General features: G+C 33.6%; 1 protein-coding gene across 1 annotated transcript; it reads right to left on the bottom strand.

Annotated features, from left to right (window-relative positions):
• Positions 1-4,797: 4,797 nt before the first annotated feature.
• On the bottom strand, positions 4,798-13,524 carry LOC117320951 (dnaJ homolog subfamily C member 27-like). The gene is made up of 6 exons (XM_033875435.1): positions 13,519-13,524; positions 12,532-12,597; positions 8,111-8,183; positions 6,601-6,797; positions 5,826-5,896; positions 4,798-5,028 (listed from the first exon to the last, which is right to left on the bottom strand). Exons 1-6 carry the CDS (start codon positions 13,522-13,524, stop codon positions 4,914-4,916), a joined length of 528 nt encoding a protein of 175 aa, XP_033731326.1. The 3' UTR covers positions 4,798-4,913.
• Between the last annotated feature and the right edge of the window lie 1,515 nt (positions 13,525-15,039).

The following is a 15,039-nucleotide window of genomic DNA, read 5'->3' as shown; positions in this document are numbered from 1 at the left end:
CTTGTAGTATTTTATTTTTGTTTGTATGGGTGTCCATATGTAACATACATGCTATGTTTAGAAAGCATTATACATTTATAGTATTTTATTTTTGTTTATTTGGGTGTCTATATGTAATATACATGCTATGTTCAGAAAGCATTATACATGTGTAGTATTTTATTTTTGTTTGTATGGGTGTCTATACTTAACATACATAATAATGATAATGTACATTCTATGTTTAGAAAGCATGGTACATTATGGAATATTTAACGATATCAATATTGATACTTAATACTGGCTTAATTGCATTTTTTGTCTTCCATTAAAATGTTTTAAATTCATATATAATGTGTTTAAGTTCTGAAAGATAAGTCTTTTTTGGAAATTCATAATGATACAAAAGTTGTGTGATTGTACCAATGCAATCTTAATTTAAACATTTTATTTGAAATATTTAAAGGAATTGAACACAAGTTATAACAGTTATAGATGGAAAGACCTTGAGGTGCTTTACCAAAATTGTGAATTTCATGACCCTGGGGTCTCACGTTTGCCCCTGGGGAAGGGATAAACTTTACTGTAGTTTATATAGGTATTTTGGTTAACTTTATAAGCATTGGATGCCAATTTGATGGCATGCACATATTGACCCGACTGACCCCAAGGGGCCGATGGGCGGGGTCAAAAAGGATCAAATTGACAGAAATACCTAAACACTCAGGTGACCGTAAGGGCCCATGGGCCTATTCTTATTTCATTGAATTGATAGGAAAGTTCCTCTCCCTAGCTAGTTGTGTGTGTTCAATTTTGAGGCTGATCAGGAAACAAAATGGCCGATTTGCAGCCATCTTTGATTTTTACATTGAAGATTCTTGTCATTATTTCTTGATAAGTATGCGAGTGATATATTCCTTAATTTAAAGCCTCTATTTGTTTGTGTATAGATATAAAACTTTATCAAGCCAAGCTTTATAATCTCAATTTATCTTCATTTAATTTCCATCAAATCAGTTACGTCAACAATTCATAAGTTAAGTAAGTAAAGTCGGTAATTAAAATCTAAAAATAGAACCTGAACACACCCTGCGGTGATGATGAGTTACATCCCCTGATGATTTAACAGAAACACCAGGTTTGTTAATAAAATGCCGACAAGTTTCCCTTAACAATTCATGGAGGCTTTTCATGTTTAACCCATTTTATTTTTTAAAAAATCTTAACATACTGACGTTGACTCTGTAAACATCATACAATGGTGGGTGCTAAGATCTCTCCGGAATACATTGTACACAATCTTAGACTCAATAATTAGCTGCTATTTAGTTTATTTACCATTGTAATATTTTTGAATATGTCACTTGCGTAGTTTATCTTGGAGTTTATTTATTCTGAGTTATGTGTGAAAAAAGTGTTTTGTTTTTGTTTTAAATGAGATTTGATGTAACTTGTCTCAAAGTTTTAAACTGTATATGATTTACTATGTTAAAGTCTTATTGATGTTGTACTTATCACTTCAGCTCGTATGTTACAAATGTTATTTCATGTTCCTGCAATAATTGAGCAGAATTGATGTATATTGTCACAATGCTTAATACTTGAATACACAATGTACTTGGATGAATGCTGAATTACCTGGTGCTCTTGTGTTAAAATTAATTTCATTGGATATTTTTATTAGCCAATCTTGGTACTGCTATTCTTGAGATGTCTCCAGGTGTGTCCATATATTTGATTTTGCCTCTGCCTCAAAAAAAAAAAAAATTGGCCTCCAGGTTGCCATTTTGAATTTTGATAATTAAACTTTGTTATCGCTTATTTCTACAAAAGTGCTGGAATGATTTTTTCTCCATAGGAACAGTGTAGGTCCCCTTAGTCCACAGTTTTGCATTTATGATTTTGAGTCTGATGGGAGAAAGACCGCCAACTTGGATTTTGAAAATTGAAAGTTATGATTGCTATTTCTTTGATAGTTCTGCAGGATATTTTTCACATACATGTATAGGTTCCCCTTTGTCATTTGTCGTGCCAGTTTTATATCAAGTCTGATCGGAGAAATAAAATGGCCAACGCTTGGCTATCTTGGATCTTGACACTTGAATTTTGTTGTCGCTATTTCTTGAAAAGCCCTACAGAGGGATATTTCTCAAACTTCACATGTAGGTTTCCCTCATTCCCTAGATATGTCCATATAGTTTTGAGTCTGAATTCACACAGATGTAAAATAAATCAAGATCAAAGGTCAGAGACTAAGGTCACATATTGTATAATTTACTGGGGAGTATTTTGTTATGCGATTATGAAGCAAAGTAGGTCAAAGGAATCCAATTGCCCTTGCTTACCTGTCAATGTTCTAAACACATTTTGAATCTGACCCAGAAAACAAAATGGCTGACAGTTGTAGTTTAGTATTAAGATTTGTGATTCACAAAGAGTTCTTCTTACATACAATGTATATCTGTCTGTGTTCTGTCCATAAATTAAACTCATCCTTGTTATCACCATTCCTTGAAAAGCACTGGAGGATTGTTCATTGGTTTTAAAGGACGAGTTGGTCAGAGGATGTGAAAACTTGGTTCCCTTGGTCCCAAGTTGTGCTAATTTAATTTAGATTTGTTATCAGAAAACAAAATTGCCCACAGGCAGCCATCAGGGATTTTGATAATTGACGGTTTTTATTGCTATTTTTTGGAAGGTACATGAGGAATATTATTCAAACTTCATTAGTAGGTTCCCCTTGGTTCCTATTTGTGCAAATCCAATATAGATTTTTGATCATAAAAACAAAATAGCCGACAGGCAGCCATCTTGGATTTTAAGAATTGATGTAGCAGAGGAATCTTTCTCATACTTCACATGTAGGTTCCACTTGTTCATGTTATCAGATTTCCACAAACATTGTGTTGTAATGTTCAGAAACATTATGGAAAAAATTCCAATATTGATGTTAAACAGGATGTTGATATGTTTACCTATTTTGACATTTTGTAACTTTTTATTCATTTGATATTCGAGATGTCAAATAAACAATTTAATCTGAAAATCTTAATTGATTTTTATCTTGTATGTCACAAATTCCCAGTGAGCCTTATGTCAAGGTGATTGATCCGTCGTTCGAACTTTTCCCATTGTTTTAGCTCAACTGCCTGAAGAGGTCAAAAGGTTAATGTCATTAGGTCAGAAAGTAAAGGTCAAATTCTGTATCTTTACTGATGAACAGTTTGTTATGACATGATGAGGAGTTAACTGACCACAGGTCACTGGGTCAAAGTCAAGGTCACTAGGTCAAAGTCAAGGTCAAATTTAGAATCTTTTTACTGGTCAAAATTTTGTTATACTAACTGCAAATTGGTTGAAATTAAACAAAGACTCACCTGACCACAGTCAAGGTCACTGTGTCAAATGTCAAAGTCAAATTTATATCTTTTCGCTTATAAACATTTTGTCATAACATTATGAAGCAAAGTCGGTCGGAATTAAACAATATAGTCAACTGACCAAAAACGAAGGTCGCTGGATCAAAGTTCAATGTCATTTGGGTCAAAAGGTCAAATAAAAAGTGGATCCCTGACAAGCACACAGGCGGATGTTAGTGGGGAATGTCAGGGTTTTAATCAAACAAAGCAAAGCTGTGAGTATCGTTCTGTCCATCAAATATGGAGATGGATGTAAACAGCTGGCTCATCATAGTTGTAGAATATGTAGAGCTTGCCTTCTTGTGAAGCTTCAAACCCAGCGATAAGGGTAAATAACTTCTTGATGATAATATGGCATAGATATGTAACCACAAGTTTTTTGTGCAAGTGTTTGCATGAAGGCATCAGTAAACCCCTTTATGAGTGTACTAGGGTTCTAATATTTTGCTGAGGGGGTTAACAATTATTTCTTGCAGACAAAATGAATAACTTTTGGGAAAAAATCTTCTTTTTTTCTAACCAATTTGGACTTTTTATGTCAAGTCTATTAATTCCTGGAGTCGAACATGTTTCATAATAATGATAATTTCAATGCTTACTATAATACAGAACCTCATTTACACTACCAGTTGGTGAACTTATCCCCAAAAGATTTGTTGGCTGGTGCTGGGTTTATCACCCTGTGAACAGGCAGGGTCATTTTGAGGCAGAGTATCCTTGTAGTAGTTGGTGACTACCTCACTGAACAACATACAGGAGGCCAGTCGCCTGCCATCTAGAGCATATAATGTAAAGTGTCTTGTCGACTGAGCTATGGTGCCCCCAACCCCAATGCTGGTGTGAAGTATAGTGATATACAATGTAAGGCGAGCTTTGTACCGATGATGGTATATACAGTCGAGTGATATGGACAGGTACATGTACAAACTAACCTGGACCTTTGACCTTTAGATCTGAAAAGCATATAGTGCACTATTTCCACAAATTTATGTTACATGTATTTAAAAGGGACCATTAAATATGAGATTTGAGCTTGATTAGACAACAGTCTGGGTCAGTGATTATGAACGAGCCTCAACAGCCCACTGAAGATAGCAGATACCCCTTTATATTGCCTTCGAGTTCCCGAAAAGAAATAAATGTAATTTCAGAAGAACCGACGGGCCCAGTGTTTGATTTTGCCAGAAAACTGATGTCATTGAAAATATATCAAACTTGACAACTAAATGATCTGAATTCAGCTAGTTTTTCTGAACCAAATGCAAATTTATTGAAAACATTAATGAGTACAATATGTTAAAATTGAGTAATGATGTTTAATTAAATATAAACATATGCATACCTAGTAATACAACACATACATTATTATACGGATGATAAAATAAACATTTCACTGTCAACATAAACAAAAACAAATCTCAAACAAACTGTCAGGGCGATTGACAGACAATGGCTGCTGAAGTTATTTTTCAATTACACAAAGAAATATTCACACATTGTCACAACACTATGTTGTCATAGCGACGCCGACTTTTTATAAAGTTTCTTTCTCTCAATTATTGAGCACAACATATCGTGGAACAAGGAGTCAATTCCTTCACCAGTGGACGCAGACGTCTCGTAGTAACCTCTGAAATGATAAACGTTATAAAGATTATAGAGTGTACATGTATCTCTTGTACAAAACAGAACCACAACAAAAATCGAAATTCTTTAATGAAGCTTGTTCAATTAAGGGAAATAACTAGTGCCTTGTCTATATACGTGTAAGGGAAGTAACTCTTACACAAGTCAAATTATTCCTGAGGTGGTATCTAAAACACTGGTTAACATCAAAATTTGTAGAGTAACTTCTGTGATGTATTTTAGGTTTTGCGATGATCTTGTGGCAGTACAAGACTTCCTTCAGGTTGCACAATGATATAATATATTGTATGATTTGTTTTTACATAATTCTGTTTGTTTGTGTGTCCGACCAGAATGGTTTATAAGACTTGAACAGTGATATTTTGTAGCTTTCTGGATTTTCCCATATTGGAGTGGTGATGTTTAAATAAAGTTATTTCTGAAGTGTAGATAGATCCGGAGGATTTCCATGAGCTATCTTCAGCTTGAGTAGTACTACAACCGGAGATTTTAAGCAGATTTGTTTGTTTCGCAAAATTTCATCTCATTTTGTCTTTTTCTTTTGCAGAATAAATATAATAGAGGGAAGATAACATTGTAATTGTGTACCTACAAGGGAGAGAACTCTTTGACATATTTTATAATTATGTTAAAGGATCAATTTTACTTACAATGTGTACGTATTGTAAGTTATATACATAATCAAATGAGGATGTAATTAGCAATATATAAATCACTTTTAACACTTCTTACTGTGATAATTTTCCATCAAATAAAACGTGCATATTCCCAGCTACTTACACCATTTTATTTTGCGTTGCCCATTTTTTAGCTTCATCCTTCTCAACCTGACGTTTGTTCTTAATATCAATCTACAACAAAAAAAGTTGTATTGTTTTAATGGAGCATTTTAATACTGTACCTGATTTACCAAGCTTAGAACTTATATTAGGAATGTTGTAGATGCATCTGAATGTCCTTGACCTAGCTCTCAACAGCAGTTTGAACCATAACACAGTATGATTTATTATCAAATTAATGTACCATTACTAATGATCTGATATCATAAATGTCCTGACCATTGATCCAAAGCTCATTCAAGTAAGATACTTTCCTAGCTAGGAGGGATGCACAGAAACTATTACATTCTTTAAAATACACCATACTTATTCAAAGATAGTTTACAGTTCCCTTCCACAATATACTACTGTACCTTGTTTCCAACCAATCATATTTAACCTTGTTTCTGACCAATCGTATATTACCTTGTTTCCGACCAATCATATTTTACCTTGTTTCCAACCAATCATATTTTACCTTGTTTCCGACCAATGGTATTTTACCTTGTTTCTGACCAATTGTATATTACCTTGTTTCCGACCAATCATACATTACCTTGTTTTCAACCAATCATATTTTACCTTGTTTCCGACCATTTATATTTTACCTTGTTTCCGACCATTTATATTTTACCTTGTTTCCGACCAATCATATTCTACCTTATTTCCAACCAATCCTATTTACCTTGTTTCCAACCAACTATAATCTACCTTGTTTCCGACTAATCATATTTTACCTTGTTTCCGACCAATCGTATTTCTGGGCCAGTCGTACTGTACTTATTGACCTCCTTCATCCAAACTTCCAACGCCTCAAACGAGACTTGATTAGTGACGTCATACACCATAAAGATGGCGTCGGTCTGGAGGTAGAGTTCATTTCTAACATCAATATATTCTGGGCTTCCAGAGAGGTCCCACAGGTGTACACGCACTGTTGTCATAGAAACAGGTGTTATTTTACGTCATAATTGAAAATACACATATATTGTCACTCAGGATCTGACACGAATTTGAGTTTTATATGAAATGAGCCTTTGAAGTGTTTTATATACAAGCTTAATAGATTATATTAATAACTCATGTAAATAACATTAAATAGGAAGACAATTCAAAGAGTTACAGTCTTGCTGTTGGATAAAGGTCAAGGTCAAAATGAAGGTCAGAATGACCTACTCAGTACTTTTGATTCTTGAAACACTGCCTCACCTAGATGAAACTGAAGCTGCAGTGACAAGTATTGTAGGAGACACAGTTCAAAAAAAACTTTTTTCCCTGATGTACATCAAGGTCAAAGGAAAAATATGTAGGTCAGAGTGACCTACTTTTGGTACAAGCACTTCTGATTATGAGCCTATAGAAGCGTCATTGCAGAATGATGGGAAGACAGATGGAAGGATGAAAAGACAGATGGAAGAATGAGAAAGATTGATGGAAGAATGGGAAGACAGATGGAAGAATGGAAAGACAGATAGAAGGATGGAAAGACAGATGGAAGGATGGAAAGACAGATGGAAGGATGAAAAGACAGATGGAAGAATGGGAAGACAGATGAAAGGATGAAAAGACAGATGGAAGGATGAAAAGACAGATGGAAGAATGGGAAGACAGATGGAAGAATGGTAGGTCAGAATACAATCCTATAGACCCCCTCCCCAACCCTCAACCCCCTTCTTTGGGTCCCATCCCTCAGGCCCCTGGATGTTCAGCACAACAACTTGTACACTTTTGAATTCCCACCATGTAGGAATGCTTTCAGTAAAATGTGAGTGATATATCGAGTGCATAGTTCTAGAGAAGTTGTTTATAGCATATATATAGTCAAATTACTCCCTTTTGGCACTGCCTACTGAGGGAACAGCCCCACCATTAATATAATTTGAATCACCACCACTTCCTGTTAAATTAAGTTAAATTCCAATCATTGGTTAAGAAGAAGTCGTTTAAAGTTGATTGCTGACGTATGGACAGACAACGGAGGATAGATGAGAAACGACAGGCGCCACAGCACAAGGTCCCCTTGGTCCTTTTGACCAGGTGAGCTAATATTATACATAGGGACTTTGTTGGAATTAATTCCCAACCCACAGTCCATGTCAATACATTGTATATCGATAGTGGGTGGAAAATTTTAGCGAAGTCCCTGTGGTAATATACAGGATATTTATAGTCGTAATATATAGAGGAATGGAAAATTAGAGAAAATCCCTATGGTAATATATAGTATACTCATAAAACCATACTCACAATCTACTCCATCAACGTGTTGGATCTTAAACCCATAATCCACCCCAACTGTTGGCTGGTAGCCTCCACAGAACTAGGATGTTAAAAATGGAAAATAAACTGTTTTATATTCCACAAAATTAAATAATCTGTATACAATGTACATATTCAATTGCTTAAGGACTTGACAAGCTTCTACCTTGAGTATCAAGAAAAATCCATTACAATTCTATATATCATTGTGGGTGGGATCAAGTGTTTGACACTCAACAGAAACAGATGTTACTTTTTTCTGAATTTTCCATCAATACATGTAACACAACAAGCAGGATATACAAAAATTTCTTAATTAGCACCAAGTTATTTAATGTTATGACAATTCATATTTCTGAAAAGTTATTGCAGTTAAATTACAATATTGATAAAATGTCCAAAATTTGGGAAGCAGGAATGATACTACTGAGAAATGGAAATTGAAATTTTGATTTGATTGGCCGATGGAAAAATCTGTATTATTTTTAAAGCTGTACAAAAACTAAAGCACAACTGAATTAAAGGCACACCAAAACTGTTGTAGCTATTTAAGAGTGGATGTCAGCAGTCGTGCAATTTTGGCAAAATATGGAAAGTGTCAAAATTACCAAAATGCTTCAAATTGACATATGTTGGTCTAAATGTAATATCATGCAAGGAAATAGGTATCAAGTATGAGCATGATCACCGTTGCCATGGAAACCGACAAGTCTTTAAAAAACCCAATCAGACTCAGTGGGATATAACAATATTTAAAGAAATTAATTTATCATAAATTTCTGGTGTTACATTTTTTTACTTTTATAGTTTATAGTTACTAAGTGCATATCATATAATAATTTCAGACTGAAAAGTATAACATCTATCAAGACTTTTAGCCCGTATAATATCAATTGTCCCATATACTACCTATTTAAATAGGGATATCAGGTGATAAAAGTATTGCTATTTTTTTTCTTAATCATTTGCCAGCCAATTTTTCTTTTGATTATAATGCAACATTAAGTAGTGAAAATATGATATATAATCATTAGCTTCATCGAGGTTGTAGATTGTAAAAAAAGAGGATTTAGTATTACTACCATTAAATCCAAGCTATTGAGAGGGACGAGTTATCTCCCCTGTTGGAACTCTTTGGTGAAAGGTACAAAAAGTTCATTGTTTACATGGCAAGATGGATAACACAGTTCACAGCATTCTGGACAGTTATGGTAATTGAAAAGGCATGAACTTCTTTTTAGACATGGGAATCGGTTAAAATAATGTTTGTATGGAATTTCCCTTCAATGGTATACTAAAAGTACAGTGAAATTGTGAGGAAATTGCTACTCAGCAGTAATCAGTAAAAGTTCCTAATTCTAAAAAATAAGGCACATGTTTTTTTAAATATATGTAACAATTGATAATTCCTGTAATATTAACTAACGGTATACAAAAGTATACATAATTGTAATCTGTACAATATTTTCCATTATGATACAGTTCTAAAAAATTAGTAAACTTATTCTTCTCTGTTTTTCAGACCTGTGAAAACCATGGTAACCACATAAAAAAAAATCAAAAAAAAAAAATCACAAAGTAATGCTAAAATAACCTGCACATTTTTTTTTTTTTTTTCGGATAGCTATTTCAAAATCTAACATATTCATCCCAGTAACAGAATTAAAACTGTAATGTATGTTCATTAATTTGAATAGTAGGATTATCTGCAATCGAAGAGTTATTATAAACAAAGTGTGCCAGAAATGGCTGACATCTTCTAATCATTGGTGTCTAAGAAGAGGTACATATGGAACAAATATTGAATATGGTTGAATTTGACTGCAAATCAATAAAACATACTTACCCAAACTATTAATTTTCACAACCAAGAGGGTTTATACAGACTGCAAGAACCAACTTTACTCAGAGCAAGGGATGTGTACAGATATTTTAATTGCTTATTTTTTTTAATGTATTTACACCCAGAGGTGTACATGTAGCAGATAGACATACAATTTGCAGAGGTATTTCACCTGTAAATGGATACTATCATGCATAAATATGGACTCAGGAGGTAGAGTCTGGGATTATTTTCTGGGTACTCAGCAGGAATGCTTTTCTGTTTTATACTGCTATATACACTTATAAATTTGGATTGTTCAAAATTCAACCAAAAGTACTTTTAACAGCAATTCAAATTAACAATGTATGCATTAAATAGACAAACTTAATCACATTTTTTTATACAGATTTAACATGAATGAAAACTCCATCACAGGGGTTTGACTACAAAATATAGAAAAATGCAATTGTAAAACTGTTATTTTAAATGTTTTGCATTGAGCAGGTGATCACTGATACTTTTTTTAAGCTTCTATATACTTTTATCACCGAATGATAATGTTGACCATGACTTTAAGGTGAAATGCCAAATTATGTGAATTTCTGTCCAGTGACCACTGATTACTTAACAATACTTTAGTTTTTGACACATAAGAGGTATATCTGAGATAAAATCACTTTATGATTCATGCAATATTGGGTTTTACTCTAATTACAGGATAATGAATGTCTTTTCCATCTCTAAACAAAAGCCAATATTTCACAACAATGGATGCAGCCGTTACAATAAAAATTATCATGACTGAAATCCATTCACATTGCTTTTTTCATATACAAGGTCTGTGGTCCTTAATGGTCACCAGAGTTTTGCAATATTTTAGTTTATTCAACCCTTTTTGACTCCACCCATCAGCCATATAATTCACAATTTTGGTTGACCTTTGATCATGAAAGCTTCCTGTCAAATTTCATTGAATTTGGTTTCGCAGTTTTGGAGAAGTGGAAAATGTAGCTTGTTTACTGTTGGAAGACGGACAATGAGGGGCAAAAGTTGATTAGAATACATGTAGGTCACTAGAGACTTTGTGTCAGGTGACCTAAAAATAAAGTGTGGTATACCTCATTACCTCATAAAGGCAAGGACAAGATATTTTGAAGTGAAATCCATACTATATAGGTATACTTTATCAATACTTATACTGTTTCTGGGAAAAGGGTAGAGAAACGGAGTATACATGGCCAGAAATCCACTGAGAAGTTGTTCAAAAAGGGGGATAACTCTTATACAATTTTCATAAAGGTGACTTGTGTCTTTAATACCCTAGTAGGCCTAATTTGTCAGCATTATAAAGTCTGTAGAAGAAATCCATCTTACATCTCAATTTAGTTAAGTTACAGTCATTAGGAACAAAAATCTACAGCAACTCTCATAATGACACTTTTGATTTCAGCTTTGTGTTCTTTCATTTTCTTCTATGCTAAGTACTACTATTTTTTGTTAATATCTGACAACTTCAATATTTTTGGTGACCATATCAAAATGTGTCAAAGTAAAAATTGTTAAAGTGTTCAACATTGAATCAGTGAAAGAAGAGTTCATTTCTTTGATTCAAAATTATTACAAAAAAGAACTGTAAGTGCATTTTCTCTAATTGAATAAGTGGTTGCCATGGCAACCAAAATGCAAATAAACCATTTTTTTTTTTAATTTCATGATAATTGTATCATTGAAAATGTCCATTCATTACTTCTTTTTAAGGGGATGAATCAAAATGTGGTTAAAAAGTTCAATTTATATATATATATACATTGTTTTGTGAGAAAAAAATGTGCAGAAACATGTCAGAAATCATCAAAAAATGGGAAAATTCGAATCATTATAACAAAAGCGCCTCTAAGTTGCCAGCCAATTTTATTTTTTAAACTTACCCTAATGAAAAGAAAATCCTATGCAGTACTCCATATATATGGTTGTAGATTCCAACTAAGGTCAACCAAACTTTGTCATATTTTGATATTTTTTCAGTTAGAATTCCTTGCTGTATTCAGGCAGTAAATACTTTAATCTCACTGTTATTTAGGATTCAGAGATACTCTAAATTCTAAAAAAATTGATGTAGTCGATGTGTTATGTGAGCCCGTAACTAAGGAACTCATATTGCTTGGATACGGAACCACAGACATAATTGAAATTACATTTTTTTGTTATTCATATCCACCAATTATAACTTTTTCTAAAATCTATTTTTTTTCACTTTCCACCTAATGCTCGATGCTTGCTGACATCCACTCTTAAAGACAAATTAAAAATCAATGACACTAAACTTAAAGGTATTGTGTACACAAAAAGCTGATGACACATTTAGAGATACATTAACAATGATGACACATTAAATCAAATGCAAAGGTACACAAAAACCAATGACACACTTTTTTTTATGTGTCCTCAGTTTTTGTGTATACCTGTATACACAAAAAATGAGGACATATAAAAAAAATCAAAATTGAAGATTTTCAAGAGATAATGCAAGAAACCAGAAATTTAAATACTGCTCTTTGTTTTGTAACCAATATTTAACACTTACCTTACTCTCACAGAAATGTTTGATTAGACACGTTTTCCCCACATTAGCATTTCCAATACCAACAACCTACAAAAACATAAACCAAAGTATGCAGAATCAGATCATTCAACAGTGATTTCTTTTTATAGATAATAAATGGGTTTAAGATTAAGCGATGAATGAGCCTTACCATAAAAATGTTATATAAATAGATGATTAAACAGGTTTTAAAACAATGCTACACAGAGAAAGCATAAAGGAGTTGCATGGGTGCAAGCAATAGTCAGCACAGCATTTTCCTTAGAAGCAGTTACATGTGTTACAGAGTTATTGCCCTTTTGTAATAATATTATTGTTGGACTTTATGAACAAGATAACTCAAATAAATATCAACCAAAATTTATAAAAAAAAAACTGTGAAGCCCAATATTGACAAGTTCAAATTGGGAAATTATTCAACAGTAACTGACAGAGTTATTGCCCTTTGTAATAATATCATTGGAACTTGTGAACACGATGACCTTAGTAGATATCAACCAAGTTTGAGGACACTTTGTATGAAGCCATATATCAACAAGATCTTTGATAAGTTAAAAAATGGGAATTATTCAACTGTAATTCACAGAGTTATTGCCCTTTGTAATAATATCATTGGAACTTGTGAACACGATGACCTTAGTAGATATCAACCAAGTTTGAGGACACTTTGTATGAAGCCATATATCAACAAGATCTTTGATAAGTTAAAAAATGGGCAGTGTTTTTTTCAGGTAATTTTTTCAACAGCCTATGCCTTTTCAATTGGGAAAATAATTGCGGTGTTTGGTGAATTTGGGAAAATAGCAAATAATGACAAAATACTTAAATAAGACAAAACACTTCATTTATTGGCTTTTCTGGTCTGCCTCATGATATGAAGAGTCAGTAGCAAGCATCCTGGGTTATTACTTAGACTACAAAACAAAGGAAGTCTTCTTGTTTTGTCTACGGACTCTCTGAAACGCTTGCCTGCATGTCATTTGTGGAGAGCGCAACAGTGATCAGGATTCGAGTTACCTCCCTTATACCGTTTATACGACTAATTAAGGCCAACTTGCCTATCGCGGAAGTAAATTTGTCAGTCTACTGTTCACGTGTATGAGGATCAACTATCGTACCATAATATTCACATATTCTAGGAATGAAATACAATACAGATAACCAATTTTTTTTTATTTTTTTTTTAAATTGGGAAAAATGATGTTTCAAAATTGGGAAAATACACCTTTTTTTGGCAAGGGGAAACAGTCCAAAGTGGGCTGTATAGATCTAGCCAAAAAAAATCACTGATGGGAATTATTCAACTGAAATTCACAGAGTTATTGCCCTTTGGAATGATATCATTATATATCTTAATTTTTTTGTAACCTACCTGGCCCAAAGGATAAATCTTTTAAAAACGCTACTACATGTATTCCTTAAAAAAATTATGAAAAACTTGATAGATTTTGATGAAATTTGGTCTGGAGAATTATTTGGCAATATGTTGTACACTTGCATAAGTTATGGATGTGACACCAATGGGACGGGAGAAAGTGGGCCCAATAAGCAAAATATAACAACAACAAAACTTCTGAAATATTTTTTTCAAGAATGACAGGATTTAGGCAACTGTAATTTGAACCATTATTGAGAGAGTCAGTTCAAAAGAAGGAAAATATGTGAAATTCAACTTAAATCAGAGTACAATGCCATACTTACTGAAACATACAGATGAGCTCTACAAGCCCTCTTGGCCTCATGTAAATATTTTTTTCATATACTGTACATATATTCCGCTTGGTAATATTTTTCAATGGTGAATTTTACAGTTATGATTATAAACATATATAGTCTGAGTTTTTAATTTAGCCAAAGTAGAATATCCTTCCACGCCAGATATTGCATCGATAACATCCAATATTGACTTTGTTCCGGCTAGTTTACAGCAGTTTTTGCGTTTGCTATTTAGTGAACATGACGCAGAGTTGAAAATCGCAGCTGTTGGACAAGCAATTATCCAAGCTACCCGACCAAGAACGCTTATCGCTCCACTTCAACTTGGGTTAGGAGTACAAACACACCATCAGTTTGGATCTAGGTTTTTGATAGATACATTGTATAGTTTGGGATTTTGCGTGTCCTATGGGGAAATACAGAAGTTTGAGGCAAATGCTGCAAAATCTGGAGGAACTGACACCGACGAGCTCCCGACTGGTCATGTAATACAATACATAGCTGACAACGTCGACCACAATCTACGAACACTGGATGGTCATGATACATTTCATGGTATGGGGATCATTGCTGGTATTACCCCCGTTACCTCTAAGCATAGACCGATTCCACGAGGAGACGTATCGTTGGATGAAGTGGCAGAGTTAGGTAGACTTAACATCGACTTTTACAAGCTGCGTTCAAATCCCCTCGAATGTTTAACATACGGAAAACTCAACTTACTTGACGATTCGGAAGCAAGTAGAAACATTGACCTTCTCTCAACCATTGTTT

This window comes from Pecten maximus, unplaced genomic scaffold (genome assembly GCF_902652985.1).
Source record: "Pecten maximus unplaced genomic scaffold, xPecMax1.1, whole genome shotgun sequence".
NCBI classification, from domain to species: Eukaryota; Metazoa; Mollusca; class Bivalvia; order Pectinida; family Pectinidae; genus Pecten; species Pecten maximus.
The sequence above is the reverse complement of the archived record's forward strand: the minus strand, read 5'-3'. Positions and strand labels throughout refer to the sequence as shown.